Below are 25,713 nucleotides of genomic sequence, written 5' to 3'. Positions count from 1 at the left end.
CTCCTTTATTTTGCACCCGATGTAGCCTCGCTTCGCTGGCTACATCAGGGAGCACCATTTTGCAACACTCATTTTGTAGTTTTTTATCGTAAGACTCATAAAACTTTTCCAAAAGCCTTACCATCCAAAATTTGTACCTAGGGGTACACAAAATTGCCACTGAGTTCAGTTTCAAGACATAGGCAAAGTATGTAAACAACAAAACGTGCGTGTGAACCTCGGAAGAAATGAATCAGCTGTTGCAGCACTTGTGTGACGTCAACGACTTTAAATTTCGCGCCACGTCCTGGCTTGACAATAGAAGACCCCGTAGTGCTTTGGCAATTTCAAAATGGCGTTGTATTCGTACTGTAGGTGAGGTGAGCGATTGGTAAGTTTTTTCCTCGTCACCGGACTGTGTGGACGCATTCATCGGCAATTGTTTGGCTTCGTGAACTTTTTCCGGATCGCGTGCGCCGGCGCGTGTTTCTGAAAAGCCGTCAGCCGCGCCGTGCAATATTTCGATGCATTTTTCGCCGTGGTTTTGTTACTCTTTCGAAGCCTAAATCCAGGCTAGCACAGTGGCATCTTTCCGAGATACGTGCTAAGCCTAAAAGCTGTGCATACTTAACCCTAAAACAATTTAAATTTTCGCCTGGCGGCCTGCATCCCCGTCGGCAGAGCGGCCGGACGGACCTGCGGGCATTGTGCATCCGCGACGTGCCGTGCAAAAGTGGCGAGACCCAGGGGCCCGTATCGGGCTGTGTGCTGAGCCGTGGTCGGTCCCGCAGGAGCCCAGCGACCGGGATGTGATCGGCGGCGCGACAGTCAAGCGAAGAGCGGAGAAGCAGCGCCCGACGTCGTTCGACCGACGACGAGTATGGCGGATACGAGAAGACGCGTCAAATTGTACGCCTTGAACGCCGATCGCCAGTGGGATGACCGCGGCACGGGCCATGTGTCGTCTTCGTACGTCGAGCGGCTCAAGGCTATGTCCCTTCTCGTGCGGGCCGAGTCGGACGGTGAGTAAACCTCCCCCCCTTCCCTTGCTTGCTCCATGACCCCGCGGTGTGCTTCGGCCAAACGTCACTTGCGCGTCGACCTGCATGTTTGAACCGTGTTTCCGTGATGCTCGTCGCGCGTCTTGCTCAGTCCTGTCGCCTTGAGACGTCAACGGCGGTCGAGTGCTGCGAGACCGCCTAAAAATGAGGCTTCCCTATTGTTTACATTCTAGGAGACGGTCTGCAGCCTCTCTCTCCACAGCAGCAAAGTTTGCGTTCGCGAGAGGATTAAAATAACGCCGTTGAAGGCATCCTTCCTAAATTTCTTTCGTTTTTGTTGTGCGCGGCTACCTGCCAGCCGTGTCTTGTTTGTTTCTACCTCCACCTGTGTGTCCCTACTCTGTTTTGCACTATGGAACTGGACGACCGCACTTTCACTTTTTGTTTTTGTGCTCTTGAGCGCCCCATCTTTCCCGTTTTTACTTATTGATTCATCCAGCCCGTGGAGCATGCCAAACTCGGCGCTGGTGCGATTTTCGAACTACTCGCGTCTTGGCGAAAGGGGTGCGAAAATTCTGACGTTCAGCGAACGAAATCCGTCGTGTGTGATGCTTCTCAGATGCTTAATTCGCTCACCGTTCTCTTCCTTTCCTTTTTTTTTTAAGGCTCGTTACTCTTGGAATCAAAAATACAGCAGGACACCGCCTACCAGAAGCAACAGGTAAGACATTGCATGACGCAACTTGTTCGTAAACGATTCTGACACAGAGGGGCGCCCCACATTTAAGCAGGCACCCGTAATTACGTGTTTTATAACTGGGCAGAAACGCCATGGTAACCTCATCGTACATAAGCATCGTTGTTCGTCTATTGTAGTCGAACCCTGTGAATAACGTCATAGACCTCTGCACCTAGCCCATTGGTCAGTGTCGCCATTACCTGTTTCTCTCTCTCTCGTGTTGACGTTCATGTCGACCTCTCGTGTATCTGCAAGCCTAGAAGCTAGCTAATAGTAATCACATTCAACACCCACATGGATTTAGCAATGTGATTTTATCTTATCATCGCTATCACTTTGGGGCCCTTTTAATTAAAGGCAGATGGATTTGGCATGTTTGATTGCCTCTCAGAAAACTAGCTTGTTTCTGAACCGACATTTTCTTTACTGAGACATGCATTAATGACAACTCTGCAGCTGTGGAATGTGTGTCGGTAAATAGAATTTGATGCCTGGTATTGTCACGTTCAGTGCTCTGGTTTGTAATTTCCCACTGTGTTAATCGCTAGTGACGCATCAATTGGCCCAAGTTTGTGCATCTGTCAGCTCTGCTGAACCCTTAGTTCACTTATGTAGTTCATTGCATAAGGGGCTGAATAGCATTATGCCCTGAACTGAGTACTTTTGTTGCAATCAAGAAACGTGTGAACTACCGTGACAAGTATACGTACTGTCCGTAACACTGCGCAGTGCAGAATCGTCTTGTTTTCTCTGTTTCTCACCGTGGTTTGATGCCAGACAGCTTGACGCCGCCGCCTTCGTTTGCGTCGATGAAGGCTTTTGTGATGTAGTCCGCCTCCCGTGCTGATAACTACCATGGCCACCGTTTTGCCCGCAGTGTGAGCTGTGATAGTGGTGTCTGCTGTCTGGGTAGATAACAGGGGTGGGGCTTTCCAAACCTATGCTGCTCGTTCTTGCAGGTCTGTTATCTCATGGTGATGAAGTCCTTTGCCTGTTACCTGCTGCTCTGTTTTCATTGCATTTCTTGCAGTCTGGAAATGTCTGCAGCCTGTCTTCGTTTCTTTACGACAGCTCCAAGTAGCAGAGGTTGCTTGCCTCTAGAACATAAGCAGGTCACAGCTTGTACAGTGTGTCCAGTTTGCTATTCCGCAAAAATGCTTACTTCTGTCCACTGTTCCCTCACATCTAGCTTGTTTGCTAGGAAGCTTATGGAAGGACACGAGGTGTTCTTCATTTTGTCACTCAATTCATGTCAGTAAACAGTTCTAATTTATTGGCTTTCAACTTTGTTAGTTGCCTAAAACAGAAAGGTGCTGCCTTTTGAGATCCATTTTTGTAACTGAAACGTGGTTTGAAAGACGCATAGTAATCTTTTCAATGAAATTCCTCAAATATGTTTGCTAGTGGTATTAAAGTATGATCTTGGCCATTCAGTGTGTTTTGGTTGTGTGAAAACACAGACAGCAAAAGCCTAGGCAGTGTGCTTGAGGTGCAAGAAAAATCATCCAACTGATTGCATTTGCTGTGGTATGATTTCTTCATAAATCTAAGGTTCTGCTGTCAAGATTATCTTACACTAGTTCGTCACGGCTAAGCGGAAAAATGCAGTTTCCTGACAGTGAGGCAAACTTAAGAACACTTGAAGAAAAGGTGGGAAATTCAGAAGTTTTTGTTGCGACTGAATTCTTCACATGTGTGTGTAAGCATCAGAAGATGCCTTTTTCTTTTTAACCTTGTAATTTGCATCCAGTGATTCGGTTTAATATGAACCTAAAGGACATTGCTTTCTACAAATAAAAGAACACCCTCTTCAATCCAGGCAAGGAATTAGAAAAACTTGCGAGAAACAGTCCTCAATATGTCACATGAATAAGTTCAGTAGGCTTAGCAATGAAGCAATAAGACTATTCATTCAAATGACCATTTAAAAGTATTTTCAAGCCCAAACCGCATGAGAGCGATTTTGTCCACGGCGAGCGACTAAACGGGCCATCGCGCGAACAGATCGCTCGTTCTTGTCGCTCCATCGCTATCGCTCTGTTCTGGAAATCTAGAATTTGTTGCTCGCCGCCCGGAAGTGCTATGAGCGACTAGCCCATAGCGCGAAGCCGGAACAGGATGTGTACATCAGTCAAGTACTACCGATTGTAGCACGGAACGAGCGAACAACTAAATTTTGATACATGCAAGGATAAGAACCTAGTGAAAGACCTTTAGAAATATTTAAGCTGCTCTATTAGCACATGTCACACCAGTTTCAGCGCGTATTTGCTGCCCTCATACTGGCAACACCGGCGAGACATCGCTCAAAGCTGTTTCTCGCGTGCGGTACGACATATGAGCGACGAGCGAATGCGACAGCCATCTCCATCGCGTCGCTAGCCAGATCGGGTGCATGCGGTTTATACTTCACAGCTTCCTCTGTGCGATTGAGCTGAGCAAGTTTGGTCTCCAGACAAACATTTGGTGGGCTGCTTAAATAATAAAAGTTGCTTATGGCAGGCTCTACTTGTAATATGTACGTTATGAGAAAAAGATTGACAAGCAGAGTGGGCAATCTCAATGTGAAAAAAAGGTTGGCGAGGGGGGTTTGTGTGTTTCATGTGCTCAGCTCGGAATCCCTGTTTGATTGTAGAAGTTTTCACGGGCAGCCTGGGTGCATTTTGCTATCGACTGCAATCTTTTGTGGATTTTGTGTTGATCGATATGTCTACATCATATGTTGCAGGAGACGCTGATCGTGTGGTCAGAAGGTGACAACTATGACCTAGCACTGAGCTTTCAAGAGAAGGCGGGATGTGACGAGATATGGGAGAAAATCTGCCAGGTATGCTTATAAGCTGTCATTTTGCTCTTCTAGAAACAGTAATAAGATATTTCTTGGAAGTAGACAAAAAATCGATGGGCCTTTTAGTGAAAGGCTATACTACATTGATTACAGGATACACTGGGCAAAGTGCTAAATATTCAGTTTCACTTGCTACCCAGTCCATTGACATAAATGTCAAAAGTTTCTGGTGGGCTTTATTGTTAATGCATTTACAAGCCTCGGAATTTCAAGGGTGCTTTCAGTGAAAAACTTCACTGGGTGAAGCAGTACTTACAAAAGTAATGTTCTGTAGCCGTGAGTATCTGGAAAAAGTGCTCGGAGTACTGTCTAGTCGCAACGTAGATCATGTGGCAAAATAGCATCTTAAGACTCCCAGCTATAGAGAACTATTTCTGAATGCATAATGGCTTTGGAATGACAAGCCATAATGAGAAACTGTTTAGTACTACCAAATGCAGTGGGAAAGCGAACACAAGAGCGTGTATCAGATAGCTAGCCTCAAACCCAACTTTGAGCAACACACGGCGGCTGCTGTCGAAGGGAAAGCGCTGTTTAGTTCACCGATGGCAGTCCTGCTGCGTGTTGTTTCTGTGGTGTTAGTTGCTTCATGTCAGCCGTCAGCCCTCTCACCATCTATGCTCACATTCGTGTCATTAGAAGTGGGTATTGACGCAACAGCAGTATTTATCACTACACTCAAACACATTGACCATCGTTGCTATTCCTGAATGCATTATCCATTATTGCAACCATTTGTTTATTTTATTTTTATAACATACTGCAGGCCCATTGAAGGGCCCAGGCAGGAGATTACTAGACGTTCCTTGCATCATAGAAATGCAGGTGAGGTCAGAGTGCCACTGGTTAACCTAACAGCCCCTCCTTTTTATTTTAATTTTGACTGTAGCCACTGCGCGTACCACTTGGAAGTCAAGTTTAGTGCTATCTGACATGCACGCTCGTGATCCCGTTCATATTGCTCAAAATATACCCCCAATTGCAAAAGATTCCGTAGCATGGGATATTGAGAAGAAAAATCTCGGTGCAGCCTGTGCAGCCAATGCATCTGCCCTGGAATAGTAAGCCGGAACGGAAACTTTCCCATGCAACATTAAAATTTTGGGATTTGCCGTGACCCCATGAAGAAGTTTAACTTTGTTGAAAAAAGAACCGTGCTCCGAACACTTTTGCAGTTAAGTGTGGTACTGGCACAAGGCTTTACAAAGCATTCCTGTTTTCACAGAAATGAATGGTCCCGCACAATGATAGCAGTGATAGCAGCCTTTTACGTGTACATTCATGATACATGCTTGGAAACATTGAGATACCAATGATGGTCACTGTCAAATGTCATAACAAGGACAATAAAGACAAACTAATAAGTGGGCTTAAGTGGAGCTAAAGAGAAAGATAAGTTCAGCAATGTCTCCAAACACAGTTTATACTAAGAACAGATGTTCATAGGTCAGGAAATGATGTAAACATAAAAGAAACAAACATTGGCACTGCCACTGTTTTGATACTGGCTCCCATGACCTAATGTGCTTGTTATAACTAGCATATTGTAGTCGACCACTGATGATTAGAAAGCTGTGTTGCACTTCAGCGTGATAGAAAATACGGTTTGGTCAATCTTGTTGAATTTTCCTGCAGAACTTTCTAATGCCATCTCTGTGCAATCTCTGTCAGCGCTACAGTCGAATCCCCCTACAACGAAATTTCCGTCACAACGAAGCTTTTCTGCCCATAGAAAGTAATACAAAAAAGTCTCTCCATAACGAAGGCGCTTTATTCATTATTTCCGCTTCAATGAACTTTGCGAGAACGAAACTGGGACTGAAATTGAAATTGTGCAGCCTCCGACCTCGGCTTCCGGTTGTCTGTTAAATGTGCAAAACTCTGGGCATTTTGCTTGCATGCTTGCACTTACTGTACTATAAATCAATATTTAATTACTCTGTAATTATGAGGGCTCACGAGAAAATTATGAGGGCTCATGGACCACCTTCACTTTTCTTCAATGAAGTGTGAAGTGCCTTGGGATAAAGTGTGTAAATTTGACAAATTTACGGACAGTCCGTCATGATTTGTGACTGGAGGGGATGTGTTTCATTTATATCCAGGTGTACCAATTGGCTCAGTCGATCACCTTCCCATTAGTTGACGCCCTGTGAGCTGGTTGACAGGGTGGTCGTGAGTTGACAGCATGGCACCTGCTGTGCCCTCTTTTCAGGTGCAGGGCAAGGACCCCTCGGTGGACATCACACAAGACGTGGTCGAGTCTGAGGACGAGCACCTGGAGGAGGCCAGTGATGGCCTGCCGCCCGTGGAGCTTCCCCCGTGCGAGACCCAGCGGCTCGGGGAACTGGCCGCCCTGGTCCAGAGCTGCTTGCCTTCGCCCGTGCGACGGGACAAACTGGCAACCGCCCTCGAGGAGCAGGACTACATACGGCGCCTGCTGCCCATCTTCCATACCTGCGAGGACCTGGACTACCGGGAGGTGTGTGCCGAGTTTTTGTTGTGCTGCTGGTTTGACCGTAGCTTCCTATAGACCTTTTCGGCGGGAGGCTGGACTCTTGCGCGGGAGTACAAAGGCACATGCTGCAGCTCCTGCAGTGGTTCTGAGGGGGGTTCAGGCATGTTCACAGCCCTGCAGAGGGCATGGTGGCGATACCCACGAAGCTCTCGCTGGAAAGGTCTACAGTAAAACCTTGTTAATTCGGATGTCAAGGAAGTAAAAAAAAAATGTCCGAATTATCTGAATGTCGAATTATCGAGGATATCGGAAAAACAATATACAAATGCTTAATACGTCAAGACACTTTCATTTGCTGAATGGATGAGCAAATCTTGTTTCTATTTTGCACAAAAGCTGTGCGGAAGCTGCAATTCTTGTCATCTCGTAACTTACTGGCTCTTGCAGCATGGCCAGGGCGCATGCCTTCATCCGAGACATGCTTTTCCTTATCGCACGCACAACCCGATCATTTTTTCGCCGGTGAGCTGGTCACCAACATATCGTTCGTTCATCGCGATGTAGCGATTGCTCTTCATCCTCGACAGCTTTGCACTGAGTTAAAACGAAACAACTGTTTGCCACAACCACTGCGGATGAAACTGTGGCTGGTATAGACGCTATTATGGCGGCTACCTTGCGGTTGTGAAGGTATGCTGCCGACGCACGCACTAGTTAAAAACAGAACTAGTGCCTACGGCAGCCACTGCAGACGAAAGTGCAGTCGCTATCGACGCGATCATGGATGGCGACTACGTAAAGCACGCAACTGACACGTGTACCGACTCAAGATAAAGCTACCGCTGTGGATGAAACCTCAGTCGCTATTGACGCAATTATGGACCAGTCCCAATTTTGCGCCGAATTAACAAAGCTTGCTGCCATAGAGCTATGTACATTTTTGAAGGAAGGGAGCAGGGACGCCGAATTACCCAATTAACGAGGTTTTACTGTATGTCCTATGTGCGTTGGTCTCATTTTATCATCCTTGGAAGCAACTTAGGTAGAGCAGCCTGCCTGTTGAGTGTGATAACAGCCCCCGTCACCATTGCCATCAAGCGAAAGCAGTGGCAGATAACACCAAGTTGTCGGCACTTATGCCTTAGCTCATGGGTTCTCAAAGTGGGTGCCGCGAGCCACTGATAAATTTTCCCCTGGTTCTGCGCTCGCCAAGTGGCTAAAACAACGAACGTGAGGAGCGCTCGTTCCAAAGAACGTCCATTACCCATTCCCGAGTGTCAAAAAGCACCATCACAATGCGTAACAGGAACATGCGAACTGCGCAATAAATCCGCCAGCAGCTTGTAGCCACCCAGCCTCCGAAAACGGGCCGCGCGCCTAAGCTTTTGCACTTAAATCTCGGAAGCCGTAACTTCTACCATGCGCATTTCTCCCGTTTGTAGATCGGGACCCATAGAGTGCGCGCTGATGTACTCGTTGGTGGATTACTATATAAATGCACGACGAAAAAGTGCACCACGCGGCGCTAGCGTCCAACCGAAACCAAGCGGCGGAGTCCGCATCGTCATTTGTCCTCAGCGGAAATCGTACATGAAACGTGTCTGACAGTAATGTCAGAACACTTTGTGCAATTGTGCCCTTTTTATCGCAGCGCATAACACCGCGTTGGTGGTAGGCTGCGTGCCTTCATAAGTGCCTAGTCGCCATCCATGATCATGTCGATTAGAAAGCCTATGTGCAGCACTCCCTAGCATCGATAGCCTCAACGGTTTCGTCTGCAGCAGTTGCGGCAAACTGTAGTTTCGTTTTGACTCGGTGCGCGCGTCTGCCGCGTGCCTTCAAAACTGCGTAGTCACCATCCATGATCGCCTCGATAGCGGCCACGGTTTTGTCTGCAGCGGTTGCGGCAAACATTACTTTCGCTTTGATTCAATGCAAAACTGTCGACGATGAAGTGCACCGGCTACATCGCGATCGGCGTACGATTTGTTGGCGACCAGCTCACGGGCGATAAAATAATCGGGATGTGCGCGTGGTAGTGAAAAGTGTGTCTCGAGGTGACAAGAATTGCAGATTCTGCACTGCTCTTTTGCAAAATAGGAACACGATTTGCTTATTCATTATGCTGTTGACGTAGTAAGCATTTCTTTGTTTTCTTTATACCCTCGATAATTCAACATTCGGTCTTCTTTTTTTTTTTTTTTTTTTTTTCGATCCCGTGAAATTTGAATTGACGAGGTTTTACTGTACTCAAAGTAGAGTCGGCACTAATTGTAAGATCTCTTGTGATGAAATGTTATAATTAAGTGTCCCCGTACGATAAGCACTGAAAACTGTCATTCTTTCTTGACATACCGCATTTACTCAAATCTAACGTGCACTTTTAACACGACCCTATATCTGCGTTATGACCCTATATCCGCGTTACATATAAAATTCTGACATGCTTGAATTCGATTTCAGAAAGTTTGTTTCGCCTGATAGTGCTCCTCTTAATTCTGCTCCTGTAACCCGCCATGGTTGCTCAGTGGCTATGGTGTTGGGCTGCTGAGCACGAGGTCGCGGGATCGAATCCTGGCCACGGCGGCCGCATTTCGATGGGGGCGAAATGTAAAAACGCCCATGTACTTAGATTTAGGTGCACGTTAAAGAACCCCAGGTGGTCGAAATTATTCCGGAGTCCCCCACTACGGCGTGCCTCATAATCAGATCGTGGTTTTGGCACGTAACAACCCATAATTTTTAATTCTGCTCCTGTGCTGAAGGAGCTGGGGCTGTGGCTGGCACGTGAAAATGCACGCCGCCTGTAACTAGCGAAAAGCTTCACATGAAAAATAGTATTAGTCGATCATGAGACCAGTAATAAAGCTAATGCAGGTGTGGTCATTACTCATCTCAGCCAGTGCATTCCTTCAACATCACTGGCCTATATGCATAGTTAGAACGCATCGGTTTCGAGCTGCCACCCAAGATACAACGGAGCGAACACGAATTAGCTGCGATGGCTACGCTAACTGCAGAAAAAAGACATATCACCGCATATACGCGAGCAATGTGAAAAGGGATACCACCACAAAACTACATGAACCGAAAAGGCACCGCAATGTGCGGGAATGAGCGTCTACAGTCGCCGACCGTTTATTCGGACTCTACGGGAACCGCGAAAAAATCCGAATAATCGAGAGTCCGAAAAAAAGGATTCGCCAGAAAAAAGTACTTTTATGGTCCCAGTGGACGGAAAAAATTGTCAATGCGCGACTGTACAGATGCACGCTTACACGCGATCAGGTCAGCCTTATTTCCGACAGTGTCTGGCTATCGCTATAGACAGAGTCTTGTAATTGCCGCGTCTCGTCGGCGCAGATGGCACGGGAGGCGTCGGAGCCATTTCGCACTACGCGACGACTGGACGAGATTGAACAAGCAAATCAGGCCTAACACACTAAGGCATGGGTTCTCAAAGTGGGTTCCGCGGAACCTACGGGTTCCGCAGGCCCCTGCTCGGGGTTCCGCGAGCCACTGATAAATTTTCCCTGGTCCCGCTGCCGACAAGTGTCTAAAACGGCGAACACGAGGTGCGCTTGATCCAAAGAACCTCCATTACCCATGCCCGAGTGTCAAAAAGCACATCACAGTGCGTAACAGCAACGCGCGAACTGCGCAATAAATACGCAAGCAGCTTGTAGCCACCCAACCTCTGAGAACGGGCAGCGCGCCTAAGCTTTCGCACTTGAATCTCGGAGGCCGTAACTTACCACCATGCGCCTTTCTCCTATTTGTAGATAGGGTAGGTGCCGATAGCGTGCGCACTGACCTATACGTTGATCGGGGAAAAAAAAAAAAAAAAACGCGGAGCACCGCAAATGCGCGCCGCAGAAGAGCAAGAACGGCGTAGCGTCCAACCGAAACGAAGCGGCGCAGTCCGCATCGCCGTGGTCCTCAGCGGCAATCGTACGCGGCACGTGACTGACAGCAACGCCGAAGCGCTTCGTGCCTAATTGTGCCTTTAAAGCCTTTATTCTTGCGTTTATCGCCGCGCGTAACACCGCGTTGGCGGCTAGCCGCGTTCCTCCGTAAGTGCTTTGTCGCTATCTCTGATCGCGTCGATAACCACCGCAGTTTTGTCCGCAGCGGTTGCGGCAAATAGTAGTTTCGTTTTCACTCGATGCGCGCGTCGGCTGCGTGCCTTCACAACTGCGTAGTCGCCTCCCATGGCAGCGTCGATAGCGACCGCAGTTTAGTCCGCACTTCTTGCAGCGAAAGGTAGTTTCGTTTTGACTTGGTGCGTGCGTCAGCCGCCTGCCTTCTGAACAGCAAGATCGCCGTCCATGATCGCGTCGATAGCGGCCGCGGTTTCGTCGATAGCGGTTGCGGCAAGCAGTAGTTTCGCTTTTACTCAGTGCAAAGCTGTCAAAGATAAAAAGCACCGGCTACATCGCGATGGACGGACAATTTGTTGGCGAGCAGCTGAGTGGCGAAAAAATAATCGGGATGTGCGCCCGTTAGTGCAAAGCGCGCCTCAGATGAAAACGCGCGCCGCGAAGGATGTCGCGAGGCCTTCGCCGCCGCTAGCGCTAATCAGTCATGAGATGAAGAGAATTTCAGCTTCCGCACTGGTCTTGTGCTAAATAGAAACAAGATTTGACGATTCATTGAGTAAATAAAAGCGTGTTGACGTAGTGCAGCATTTGTTTGTTTTCTTGATACCCTCGATAATTCGGTTAAATCAAGGGAAGGGGGGCGGGGGGGGGTTCCTTGGCACTTTATGGAGCTTAGCAGGGTTCCCTGGGATGAACGTACCTGAGAACCCCTGCACTAAGGCTTCCATGGGTTCTCAAAGTGGGTTCCGCAGGCCCCTGCTCGGGGTTTCGCGAGCCACTGATAAATTTTCCCTGGTCCCGCTCTCGACAAGTGTCTAAAACGGCAAACACGAGGTGCGCTTGATCCAAAGAACCTCCATTACCCATGCCCGAGTGTCAAAAAGCACATCACAGTGCGTAACAGCAACGCGCGAACTGCGCAATAAATACGCAAGCAGCTTGTAGCCACCCAACCTCTCAGAACGGGCAGCGCGCCTAAGTTTTCGCACTTGAATCTCGGAGGCCGTAGCTTACCACCATGCGCCTTTCTCCTATTTGTACATAGGGTAGGTGCCGATAGCGTGCGCACTGACCTATACGTTGGAAGAAAAATTAAAAAAAAAAAAACGCGGAGCACCGCAAATGCGCGCCGCAGAAGAGCAAGAACGGTGTAGCGTCCAACCGAAACGAAAGCGGCGCAGTCCGCATCGCCGTGGTCCTCAGCGGCAATCGTACGCGGCACGTGACTGACAGCAACGCCGAAGCGCTTCGTGCCTAATTGTGCCTTTAAAGCCTTTATTCTTGCGTTTATCGCCGCGCGTAACACCGCGTTGGCGGCTAGCCGCGTGCCTCCGTAAGTGCGTAGTCGCTATCTCTGATCGCGTCGATAACCACCGCAGTTTCGTCCGCAGCGGTTGCGGCAAATAGTAGTTTCGTTTTCACTCGATGCGCGCATCGACTGCCTGCCTTCACAACTGCGTAGTCGCCTCCCGTGGCAGCGTCGATAGCGACCGCAGTTTCGTCCGCACTTCTTGCAGCGAAAGGTAGTTTCGTTTTGACTTGGTGCGTGCGTCAGCCGCCTGCCTTCTGAACCGCAAGGGCGCCGTCCATGATCGCGTCGATAGCGGCCGCGGTTTCGTCCGCAGCGGTTGCGGCAAGCAGTAGTTTCGCTTTGTCTCAGTGCAAAGCTGTCGAAGATAAAAAGCACCGGCTACATCGCGATGGACGGACAATTTGTTGGCGAGCAGCTGAGTGTCGAAAAAATAATCGGGGTGTGCGCCCGTTGTTGCAAAGCGCGTCTCAGATGAAAACGCGTGCCGCGAAGGATGTCGCGAGGCCTTCGCCGCTGCTAGCGCTAATCAGTCATGAGATGAAGAGAATTTCAGCTTCGGCACTGGTCTTGTGCTAAACAGAAACAAGATTTGACGATTCATTGAGTAAATAAAATCGTGTTGACGTAGTGAAGCATTTGTTTGTTTTCTTGATACCCTCGATAATTCGACATTCGGTTAATTAGGGGGGGGGGGGGGGTTCTTTGGCAGTTTATCGAGCTTAGCAGGGTTCCCTGGGATGAACGTACTTGAGAACGCCTGCACTAAGCAAAAGAGCGAGACTTGAAAGGTAGCTCTTGAGAAGGCCTAGGTCACGTAACAACTGACAACGCAAAGGCCGAGCACCGACTTCCAAGCAAACTGGCTTGGATTGGCCTGGCCTGCTGTTTGGTCGCGGTATACAGTCAATGGATACTGGACTGGCTAAATCCGAAACACTGACCACCGATAGGTACAGCCAACAAAAGTATAGCCTTCGAGATCGGCAACGGACACTTGTAGGTGCTGCGTGGATTTAGACACCAGCAATCCAACCATAGCAAGCGCGCTCTTTCAGTGCTGGCAACCTAGCAAAATGTAAACATCGCGGCCAGCTTGTCGTGACCGTATCGTGGCGGTCGACGTCGCATCTGACCAGGCCGCCGGAGTCCGAAAAATCGAACGGCGCGCTGTAGAGCGTCCGAACTATCGGTCGTGGTTATACATTACTTCAATGGGACGAGTGGCGGTGCCGCGAAGGTGTCCGAATAAACGAGCATGTCCGAATTTTCAGCGTCCGAATAAACGGTCGGCGACTGTACAACTACAACAACTTGCGCGGAACATGATGAAGATGCCATGCAAGCATGATCGAGAGCGCAGCGCGCTGTTCACGTCCGAGAAGGAGCATTCACGGAACACAAACAAAAGAAAGCTTCAAATGTTTCGCCGCCGCTCGTACGGCACCGCCTCGCAAGGCAGAACGGTGCATTAGAATCTTAAAAAGATAACGCTAGAAGTAATGCAATCAACGATCCACGCACCGCGCCGACATAGGGAATCGCTCCGAGAAGTACGCGAGTCCAAAAGCACGCCAGCCAGGGGCGGCGCGCGCTAGTGCCCACGTTGCAATCCGTCAAGTCCCCACAAATATGGCGGCGAGCGCTCATCGTCTCTTTTTGTCGTCTGCTAGCCTGAGAACTTCCAGAAAGCTTCCAGAGAGCTGCCAGACCAAAATCGTCCTGGCTGGTTCTGGCAGCCCGCGAGTTGCCAGAAGCTTCCAGCCCGAGTAAAACGAGTGCGCGGCGGAATTGCGTCATGCGGTGGGCAGAGCAACCCGAAAAAAACGAAGGTGCTCTGGCTGGCTCTGGCAGCCGCGGGTACCCAGAAGTGGAAAATCGAAGAAGCCCAGTGCAGTCCACTTATAACGATACCACATATAACAATATATCGGTTATAACGATGAGTCGACATAACAGTGTCAACTTATGCATTAGGGCTATGAGAAAAAAAAACATATATTGATATGTTATTCACCGCATATCGGATATAACGATCGAAATTTTGCTTCTGGGAAGCGTGTTTCATGCAGAACAATCATGAAACTTGCGTTTCTAAGTTTTCCCTAATCGAGACGGGGTGAAAGTTTGCCTACACAAGTTCGTATCTGCCACCATTACCGCGCAGCGTGTCCCGAACGATTGTGAACGAATACTAGGAAGAGCATCGCAAGTTGGCACAGCGTGCACGAGATGGCGCCAGCTGCCTCGCGTCCGCGTCGCCGGCGGTCGTGCAGGCGTCCAGAGAGGACGGGGAAGAAAGCGATAAGCGAGCAGCGCCTGCGCAGCCTACGCTTTCCGCGAGCACGGAAATGCGCCGTGGAAGCAGCGGGAGGTGCACCGACGAAGCGCAAAGCTGCGTCTCTCGAGGCGAAGCTGCAAATTTTGCAAGACTTGAAGAAGTACGAGCTTGTGCAGTCGATATCTACGATTATGAAAACCGCGAGCACCACGGTCGTGAAGGCTAGAAGCAGTGGCCATGGCGATCAACAGAAAAAGCGGGCCTCGTGCGCCCAGACCAAACCCCCATGGGCTAAACCAACACGGTGGAAGCCGCTGACATTACCGAACTCTGGGAGCACGTCGCTACTGACGATGAAATAGGAGGTGCTTCGATGGAAGAGTTTCCAAGTGCAGATAGTGCTGCCTCTTTCTGCGAAGAGATCTTCGACGGGGTGATCGTTGTCGCGACGGACGGCGGCGACAGCAGCGGCAGTGACGAGATTGACAAGGGTCCGTCTTTGACACCGACCCCGATGTTCACCTTAAGTGCAGTGTCGTCGATCGAGTCGCTAATGCACGCTAAATTACAGCCACTAGTGTTCGTGCAGCAGCTGGACGCTACACCGTATGGACCCAATGCACACGGCAGTTTTCCGAAACTTCTGCGAAAGCAAGTGCAGCTTTCTATTTCAGCACGCCTAACGATTGATACGCTATTTAGAGGTTTAAATAAACGTTTTATTTTTCACAGCCTACTTTCTACAACGTCGATTTTTTATCGCAAGTGGCAAATTCGGTTTCGGGGCAGCAAATAGATATTCGGCGTTTTTAAGCGGCAGTCCAGATATATTTCATTCTTCTTGATATCGTTATAAGTGGACTGCACTGTATTGGGGGGGGGGGGGGGGTTCCTTGGCACTTCATGGAGCTTAGCAGGGTTCCCTGGGACCAACATGCTTGAGGACCCCTGCTTTAGCTGGTTGGTAATGGGATGTGGTGCTGCCACATGTCTTTTCCCTCGAAAGTGACATTATAGTCAAAACATAATCTTTTTGCTACTTGTAGTAATGTTGCCATGCTTGGTGGTTTGGGCCAGCAGCTGCAAAGTGGAGCTCAAGCAGCTGCATTTTATTTTCTTAGTAACAGAGAAGCATACAAAGGAGAGCTATGGCATTGCCCATGCCTGCTGCCCAGCTTTCCCTCTTGGCAGCCGGGGTTTTCTGTCTTGCCACGTGCAGGTATGGCACTGTAATGTTTCCGTATGGCACCTGTCCTGTTAGTGCTGTGGCACTCATTGCCATCTGCTCATGCTGGCTGACCCCCAGCGAGGCGCTGTGGCTCCAAGATCACTATTCTCACAATCACATGTGAGATTGATGGGTGATATCATTGGTGAAACGAAATCTTATAACTTTACTGCTCCTGCTGCGTGTGCAGTTAGTTCGATTTATGAATTGGTTTCTTTTTTTTCCATTGCAGGGTTTGTACCAACTATACGACATCTTCAAGGGTATCTTCTTATTAAACAAGAATGCACTGTTTGATGCCATGTTTGCCGAGGACGCCATCCTGGACGTTGTCGGCATTCTGGAGTACGAACCAGGCTGTCCAGCAGGCCAGAGGCGGCGGCATAGGGACTACCTTCGGCAGGTAGGCCTACCTAGACTACTGGCAGCAGGGTTTCTTTTCATTCTCACCCTTCTCTTTTCGTCATAAGTCTTTTTTGGCGGGAATGTGGACTGCCTCGTTTTAGCACATATGTGTGCGCACTTCTCTTATTTCTTGTCACTTTGGGCTGCTCTTTTAGAAATGGCACGTGCACTTACGCTTATTACGAAGCTTGAGAAAAATGAGAGAGAGAGAGAGAAACAAGAAAAGGTGGGGAGGTTAACCTGATGAACGTCCGGTTTGCTACCCTACATGGGGAAGAGAGGATGAGGGATTGAAAGAAAAAAAGAAGGCAAAAGGAGAGATGTAACGGTGTTGCACCAGAGGCAACATGACGAGTCATGCAGCTCCTTTTTCATTATTTCGCTTAATGGTTACTTACTGTGACTGACGCAAATTTATGAGAACGTAGTTTTCTCTAATGGCATGCAGAACCAGGCCTGCTAACTTATCGCAATGTTGCAAGGCACATCCATTTTCCTGCCTAAATTTCTTACCACTGAAATTGTCTGAAAGTTTGGGATGAAAAGACTTACCCCTGTATTCAGAAATGCACCGTAACCTGAACCCCATGCCTGATTTGGTCAAGATAACTCGTGAAGTGGACCCTCCCAAAGAAAGGCAGTGTGTACCCTGGGCATGTTCTTTCCAGGCCGCTTCTAGATCCAAGTCATTCGTGGACTTCAAGTTAATGCACATTTCTGAATGCGGGGGTAATTAAACCAAAGGGCTGTCTTCTGTGTTGTGCGCTGACCTAGCAACCCGTGCATTTGGGCTGCATGTGGTGCAGGTGTCGAAATTTCGGGAAGTGATCCCTCTGGGGAATCCAGAGCTGCTTGCCAAGATCCACCAGACGTACCGGGTGCAGTACATCCAGGATGTGGTGCTGCCCACACCTTCGGTCTTTGAGGAAAACATGCTCTCCACCCTTTCATCATTCATCTTCTTCAACAAGGCGGACATTGTCTCTATGCTTCAGGTGGGTGTGGCCCTTTATTTGGGGACGTGACTCGACCAGGTTCTTCTTTGACGGCTGGCATCTTATAGAAATGATGCCCCATTCTCTGATAAGTAAGGAAAAGTAAAGTACATTCAAATGTTGTTATAATGAAATGGGATATAATGAAGTAAATGTAATTCCCTTTCTAAGTTACCATACAAATTAATGTATTGATTAATGTTATTAAATTAATGTATTTAAAAACTCATTTTAATGAAATAATGCTCACATATTACATGACACCTGCGGTTAGAAGGTTGTTCCAAGTAAGCCGCCTTGGCTGCAAGCGGCACTGGCAAACACTCCCAGGGCGAATCGTACGCCCAAACACCCAAAAAAGTGGTCAGAGGAACGGCGCCATGGCAGCTTAATACTAGGTTAAGCTCTGCATATGCAATGCGGAGCTGTGGGATCGGTCCCCATCTGCGGCAAGTTATAATTTTGCTCACCTTCATTTCTGTTTACGTAATTATTTATACATGGCAGTTAAACATCATTAATTTTCACAGTGCTTTCTCAGGCTTCGTTGTCTGTCACTTCGTATTGTTCTAATCAAGCCCCTCGTTTCCCTCTATTCTTATTGTTCTGGGCTTTGCTAAATGGCTGCTATTAATGTTTTTTGTGTTGGTTACGTGATTGCAGGAGGACGAAAAGTTCCTGAGCGAACTTTTTGCCCAGCTGACGGACGAGGCTACAGACGATGACAAGCGACGGGACCTTGTGCTTTTCCTCAAGGAGTTTTGTACATTTTCACAAACACTACAGCCACAGTGTAGAGAATCATTTTTTAAGGTACGTCTTTCTCCCTCTCGGTTTGTTCTTGCGAAAAATGCAGGGTGGAGATTTGTTGCCTGCAGAGCTCTGCGAGCGCCTTTGTGTGTGACATGCAACTTTCGAGACAAGTGTGCAGTATGCCTGCGGAGCTAAATCACCCCGTGAGTCTCGCACTTCACTGTGCTTGGGTGAGGAGAAGTAGCAAGATGCTAATCACTGCAATTCTCTTTGCTGTGTTTGCGAAAGGTTGTTGCCTACAGTTCTCATATTTCCTGGTGCTGCTGCCTTGACAACCAGTGAATGGCTTGCATTTGATGTGCGGGCGTGTCCTCAAGTGCGGCTATAGTGACGCTGGTTAAACTGTGGAGGCCATAGCAGCGGGTTGGAGGACAAGTCATCTCTCCTTCCCTGTTTCGACTTTCTAGGCGAACACACACATGGAACATTAGACAGCACGCAAATATCAGAACCTGCTTATATGTTGCCCCATCTGTACTACCGTATTTACTCGAATCTAGGCCGACTCTGATTCTAGGCCGACCCCCCAAAAGTTCGAAGTCAGAAAAGAAAAAAAAACTTACCTCGAATGTAGGCCGAACGAAAAAGCGAGGACAGCATTCGCAAAATGAAACAGCATTTATTAAATTTGAACATGCCGAGCTCATTCTATGTCACCATCGCTGCTAGCCTCGTCGCTATCTTCCTTACTGCTGACATCTTCAAACAGTGCGCTATGTTCAGTACCACCCAGCGCATTAGAGATGCTGCATTTTTGGAAGGAGCGCACGTTGCGGCGCACGCAAAAATCATCTCCCGTGGCCCCCTCCAACGACAAACCGATGCCGAAGTTCCGCCTGGTTTGAACGTTTGACGATGCCTCTACGGCTAGCACAACTAGTAGAGGAAGCGTGAGAATCGAGTAGCATTTACTCGATTCTCACGCTTCCTCGATTGTAACGCGCACCCGTTTTCCGTGAGGAAAATTTGGGAAAAATAGATTTCCTCCCGATGCACTGATGTTGCGATGAATAAAAAAAGTCGCAGTTTCGCCCGAAAGGCGATGCATCGAATGCGGTAGCAAATTAGTAGACCACTATTAACAAGCACGGTGTCACGCGGGCTCAAGCAAACATGAACACACCTCGCTCGTTGACCGCGGAAACGAACTGTCAAAACGCTGGAGACGAAGCGCGCCTTCGTGCTAGCATGCCTCTCGCTTCAACGCGGCGAAAACACGGCGCGCGGCGGACTTTACCAGTCGCAGATTGCTTTCAAGATAGGGCCAAGCCTGATGGTACCGCCGGAGTGGATCGTCGCAGATTACGTCCTGCTTCGGTCCACTGAAACCGTTCCGCATTGCTTTGCTGGCGAAAATCCTCTCCTTCTGTTTGCGCCAGTCCCGCTCGCAAGTTTCGGATTCTCCGAACGCCCGTGATGCGGCCCGATTTCCGTCCGTCTCCGCACAGATGATCACTTTCCTTTTATATGCGGCATCATGATGAACTCGGTACTTCATGCTGATAGATAGAGCAGACGCTGAGAACGTGAAGACAGACGGTAGACTATTGCCTAAGCACGTGTACTGCAGCACACGGAGGAAGCTTCCGCATGCTTCAGTAGCTAGGCACGACGCGCGTGCGAGGCGGCCATTTTGAAATGCCGACGCAGATTTAGGGTCGTGTTGAAAGTGCGCGTTAGATTGGAGTAAATACAGTATTCGTTTAGAAAGCGGCACTATAGTGGCATCGCCCATTTGGTGCCATTACGATAACGCCACACCGCGCGCCGATGCTGCACCATACCGATACTACCGATACGACGCAGGTCAAAATGGCGACGTCGCTCGTGTACTTCAGCTGGCTACTGGCGCGGCTAGTAGCGGCTGCGATACTGACTTTTCTAGATGGCGCTAACTATGCACCATATTTATCAGTGTCAGTTAAAAACTGGCGCGTTTTTTTTTTTTTAAATCCTCGAATCTAAGCCGACCCTAGAGTTTCGTATGTGATTATTTGAAAAAAACTATCGGCCTAGATTCGAATAAATACGGTAACCCTACAGATGTGCTGATGGACGGCTCTGCTAAAGGATACTTATCACTGCAACAAATACAGTAGAACCTTGCTGATACGATCCCTTTTCGTACACTTTCCCAGTGGCAACATTTGCCATTGAGAACGCAACAAATCACCTAATACAGCTATGTTTTTTTTGTTTTTTTTTTTTTTAATGATTAGGACGTTCCCAGAAAACACTATCTTTCATCCCAAATGTTTGGTATACCACCAAACTACAATCGTGTGATATGTTACTATATAAACAAGAAAAGGTGTGAGGCATACACGATCGAAAGCCATAGGCACCCGCCATGCACTTGGTTTCTTATTCTGGTACCAGCAAATCTCCTTACGGGTCGTCACACATCTCTATTCAGTTATCGCCGCCAACCCATTGTGATAAGCAGCTTCTCCTATTTGTTTTTCACGCCGCGCTTGGCACAGGAAGCGTACTGTGCACTTTTGATAGGCGTTGTGTCATGTTTTGCTCTGGCCGCATCGTGGCAACGAATTCTTGCGTTGCCCACTTGTTCGATTTCGTTACGGTAGTCCTAAAACAACAATGCGCGTCTCAAGTCGCTCGGTCCCCACAAGCCCAACATGCATCAGCGTCTCGTGCCGCAACTATTCTCGGCAAGTAAGCGTGTCGAAACTTCCCGCCGAAATTCCTCGCCCGAGGAAGCTGCTGACCCAGGCTGAATTCAAAGAATGCGAACATAAGCTTGCCGAAGTCGCAAAAACGACAACCCACGTTACAGCGCACAGGGGCCCCCACCAGATGGTGCACGAAGGCGTCTTGTGATGCAACGCTTTTCATGATGTAGACGTGAACTACAGTCGACTGAGAAGTTGACAAAGGAGGCACCGCCAAGCAAGACATCGCACGCAAGTACGGCATTAAGCCTAACACGCTCTCGAACTTTATCAAAAATAAGCGTTCAATATATGATGCTTTTGAAAATGACAAGTTCAAGATGTCACGGAAGCGAATGCGCACCGGCGCCTACCCGGAGTTGGAAAAGGCATTGCTGATTTGGATAAAAGAAGCTCGCAATAACAAACTTCCCCTCAGTGGTGAGGTCGTCGCGGCGAAAGCCCTATCGCTTGCAGCAATGTTGGATATCAACGATTTCGCTTCTTCGGATGGGTGGCTCACGCGCTTCAAGCATCGGCATGACCTGGTCTTCAAGAGCGTGTGTGGAGAAAAGGGGTCTGTCAACCCGGAAACTTGCGCTACATGGAGAGCTAAAAAGCTTCGCGAGTACCTCAGCAAGTATCAGCCGGTTGACATCTTTAACGCCGACGAGACTGCGCTTTTTTACCGGCTCCTACCAGAGAAGACCCTGACATTCAAGGACGACGACTGTGCTGGAGGCAAACGGAGTAAAGAACGGGTGCCGGTTCTGATCGCGGCAAACATGACTGGCACCGAACGATGTCGCCTGCTCGTCATCGGGAAGGCCGCAAAGCCTAGGTGTTTTAAAGGCATAAAGACGCTTCCTGTGGACTACGCCTCAAACAGGAAGGCATGGATGACGTGTGATGTTTTCCGAGAGTGGATCATGAAACTTGATCGCAAGTTCACGTTGGCGAACCGCAAGGTGTTGTTCCTTGTGGACCAATGCAGTGCCCACATGAATGTGCCGACCTTGAATGCTATCAATCTTGCATGCTTGCCTGCAAACACGACGTCGGTGTTGCAGACGATGGACCAAGGCATTATAAAAAATGTAAAGGTCCTGTACAGGCAGCACCTCGTCGAGCGCATGATTTTATGCATGGACGACAACTCGAAATACGAAGTGTACTTAGTGCCATCCACATGCTAGCGCGAGCTTGGGGCCACGTGAAAGATGAGACTATCGCCAACTGCTTCCGGGCTTGTGGTTTCGTGGAAACTTCAGGGGATGGTTCTTGTCCGCCGGGGGAAGTGCAAGTGAGCGAGCTCGACGACGGTAGCTTTGGTGCCGCACTCGGTGACGTTAGTTTTGAACAGTACGTCGCCGTGGACAGCACTGTGGAAACTTGCGGTCCACTGACGGACAGCGAAATTGTGCAGATCGTTCGGCCCCATGAATGCATTCATGAAAGCGACGCCGACGCTGACGACGACATCGAAAACGAGCCACAACCGAGGGCTGCCGATGTAGCTGCGGGTCTTGCTCTCGCACAGCGATTTTTTGTTGGAGAAAGCAACGCCGATGAAGCACTTGGACACGTCTACTGCTTGCAAAACATGCTTGCCGCAGCTAGATTCGGCAAGCAGAAGCAGACAAAGATGACTATTTTTCATAAAAAACTTTCCGCTTTGAAGTTAATAAAGGTGCCGTTTTTTGTGCTTTTCTTTTAATTGGAAGTTCGTTTAATTGGAACTTTTTTGCGGGTCCCGTGAACTTCGTATTAACGGGAGTCGATTGTACACTTGAGTTTGCTGAATTTTTTTGTCACTTTTGTATTATACGTATTTCTTGCTTTTTTATTTTTTTCCCAAATGTATGAATGAGGTTCTACTGTACGTAATTCCTTTGTTGAAGTGAATCTCCTTTCCCGGTGTGCGACACATCTGTATATGTATTCGGCTTCTCACCAAATGAAAAGGGCCAGTTCTGGAGAGACTGCAATAGTGAACTGGGCTGGATCCCAGAGATGTGTCGGGGAAAATAGGCTGATCCTGGAGACAGTTCCAGACTTGGCCGGGGTTTCCGCGTCTTACTGATTGGACAGGCAGGCATGTAATCACTAAGTTGCTAAACACGTTGCATAAGGTGAACAATTTTATAGTGTTTAATTAACCACTTCACAAAAGCTTCAGATACTAGATTCTTAAATGTGCTTTGGATCTGCTTTTCTTTTTCTAATAAGCTTTACTGACCTCAGGCAGTCAAGCTGAACTAGACATGCAAAATCGGTTTGAATTATCTCGCGCTTGAACTTGGAGAAATTGCAGGGCCACCTTTTGCAACTATTGGACGCTTATGAATTTGGATTAGACGGTATGTCTAATTAATGGTGGTAGGGCCTTATTGGCTTTTCTTTGCATATATTTTAGCCTCTGGGAATGTAGTAAACAATGGGGCTTCACTTAGAGTGAGATCACTGATTATTCCTTTATGCTTTTCTCCTCTCGTTGCAGACACTATCAAGTTTAGGTATTCTACAAGCATTGGAAATTACTTTGGTAAGCAAAGCTTTCCAGACAAATTTTTACACTCTTTTAGTTCCCCGAGTTTCCTGAGCCTAGTTGAAGGCATGGAATGGCTTTATAAGTACACTGCACATTGAATAGTCATTCTTGCATTTCAAAAAAAAAAAAAAAGAATGGTGATGTTGACAAATCAGGAATTGGCGCTGCTTACAATGATTGCTCTTGCAGCTGTAACGACTATTGGGTTCTACATTTTTGTCTGAAAATGTCAAGAAATTGGAAACCGATAATGAAAGAAATTACACGAGCATGGCCAGGCAGACCATGGTGTAAATCATAAGCACGTTTGGTGCAGCATTCTCTCGCAAACCTGCACCCTCTCTCTCTCTATTTTGTGCACAGGGCATGGAGGACACGGTGATCAAGACAGCCTCCATCGACATCCTCTCCTACTTAGTGGACTACAGTCCGTCCATGGTGCGCGAGTACGCATTCCAGCAGTCCAACGTGCAGGACGACGTGAGTGGCGTTCCCCCATTGTTACGCACACGTTTCCTAAGAGTTCGACACATCCTCGATGTCAACGACTGTTTGACAACTGAAGTGCTTGTGCCACTCCATGTCTCTGCATCTGTAAAATGTATATTGCATTAACGATAGTCAACTAGGCAACAAATAAAATTAGCACGGCGCATTTTGTTGAATGCATAAAGGAGGCTTGTGAAGATTGCAGCGTACCTTTCATGTAGAAGGCATTGGCTGGGGCTGTTCTGGGCATAGAACATGATGTGTACAAAAGTATGATTGTGATGGCATATTTGCTCTATATTCTGTTAATTTTGAAGGTCACTTGAATTATAAGTGCGAGGCATTGTGTTGAGGCATCCTCTGTGTGCGCTTCCTTGATAAGTGAAATCTGATGGACCTGACAGATTCTCTGTGCTGCTTTCGTAGCGAACCAGGTAAAAGATGGAAAATCTGAAAGTGTGATCTCTTGCACGGCCTTGCCAGGCATGGCATTAGTGGACTGTATATAGGCAGAGGGATCCCTTCCATGCGTTTGCGAAGTTTTTCGTAACCGTGGGTGCTGCATGGCTATTCTCTTGCCGAATGGGCCAACAAATCACAGTGGAGAGCGCGCGCGATGTCACCGCCGCTGGGTTCCTTGCCCCACCTCCAGATGGTGCTTGCGTCCGCGCCAGGCGGCAATGCATTAGCCTCTCTACAATGCCTGAATAAAGCCTTCACACTTTGTGTGGACATTCACTAAACACAAACTCATATTTCTACTCTTTGTGCTCTCACACAAAGCTTCGCTGTAGTATATAGATTCCCGATCCTTTTTTTTTTTTTTTCCCCTCCCCCTACATGACTGAGATCGAAATGTTCTGCCCCATCTTAGCCTGCTCACACCGGCTTGCATGTGGTGTGTACATTATCCACATTTACGAAATATGGTGGAATATCAATTATATACTCTCACTGCTTACAGTTTTTCTCCATCGCTCCCAAACGGTGTAGACAAGCTCACACTGTCTACTCAACTGCGAAAGTTATGGAACACAGAAGTCTTGAAAAAAATATAACATTCTCGTAGTGTCGCTACTTGGCCTCAGGTGTGCTAGGATGCATGCGCTACTACTCATAATTTTAATGTAGGTTTGGTTACCTGTAATGATTCTTCTACCACAAAGGTATTGACTGTTCTTGTTGTACCCATCACAGTAGCACAAGGGCTGATGGCATTGTGCTGTGCTACTGAGCTATAAATAACATGTTGATCCCAGCTGCCGCGGGCTGCACTCATGTGCGGCGTGTGGAGTTCGCAAGCGGGCGCGTTATTTATTGACACAGTTTAATACAGGCTGAAGTAAGCGAAAATCTGCTTTCGAATTTTGATAATAATTAAATACTTCAGGAAGAAGCCAACTATCGTCTCCTTCATGCCTGTGGTCGCCCGCGTAGGAATGAAACTTTGACCACCCTGCTTATCGGGGTCGTAGCCATCGGGTCTCGCTAATTTCAACTAGTTTGAACACCTCAACTAGTCTCGAACCGTGGGAAACTTAAGGTTGGACCACACACACACTTGCCAGTGTGGTCACTCCTGGCAGCTTCTGGTTAGACGTCTCGGCAAACATTTCGTATTGAGCCATTGATAGTGGTTCAAAATGCACAAGTTGGATGTGGCTACTATCCATCGGTCAAGCTGGTGCAGGAGAAAGCTAGGCAACGCTGCATAGCACGGCCAGACAAGCATATAAGCCGAGCGGGCACTCAAGCCCTGGACTGCACAAAACAAATACTGCGCATGCGCACCGCAGTTGCATGTAGCTGTGGTATGCTACGTAGTGTAGATACTGCTGCTATCGT

The 25,713-nt window shown here is 48.2% G+C and overlaps 1 protein-coding gene across 1 annotated transcript; it reads left to right on the top strand.

Annotated features, from left to right (window-relative positions):
• Window positions 1-310: 310 nt before the first annotated feature.
• LOC119458714 (serine/threonine-protein phosphatase 4 regulatory subunit 3-like) lies at window positions 311-24,009 on the top strand. Its single transcript, XM_037720570.2, has 10 exons — window positions 311-370; window positions 771-1,001; window positions 1,646-1,701; window positions 4,448-4,546; window positions 6,783-7,049; window positions 16,176-16,346; window positions 17,155-17,343; window positions 18,007-18,156; window positions 23,329-23,373; window positions 23,743-24,009. The coding sequence occupies exons 2-10, from the start codon at window positions 860-862 to the stop codon at window positions 23,992-23,994; spliced, it is 1,371 nt and encodes a 456-aa protein (XP_037576498.2). The 5' UTR covers window positions 311-370; window positions 771-859; the 3' UTR covers window positions 23,995-24,009.
• Window positions 24,010-25,713: the final 1,704 nt, after the last annotated feature.

The sequence above is a fragment of the Dermacentor silvarum genome, chromosome 7, assembly GCF_013339745.2.
Source record: "Dermacentor silvarum isolate Dsil-2018 chromosome 7, BIME_Dsil_1.4, whole genome shotgun sequence".
Classification (NCBI taxonomy): Eukaryota; Metazoa; Arthropoda; class Arachnida; order Ixodida; family Ixodidae; genus Dermacentor; species Dermacentor silvarum.
The sequence above is the reverse complement of the archived record's forward strand: the minus strand, read 5'-3'. Positions and strand labels throughout refer to the sequence as shown.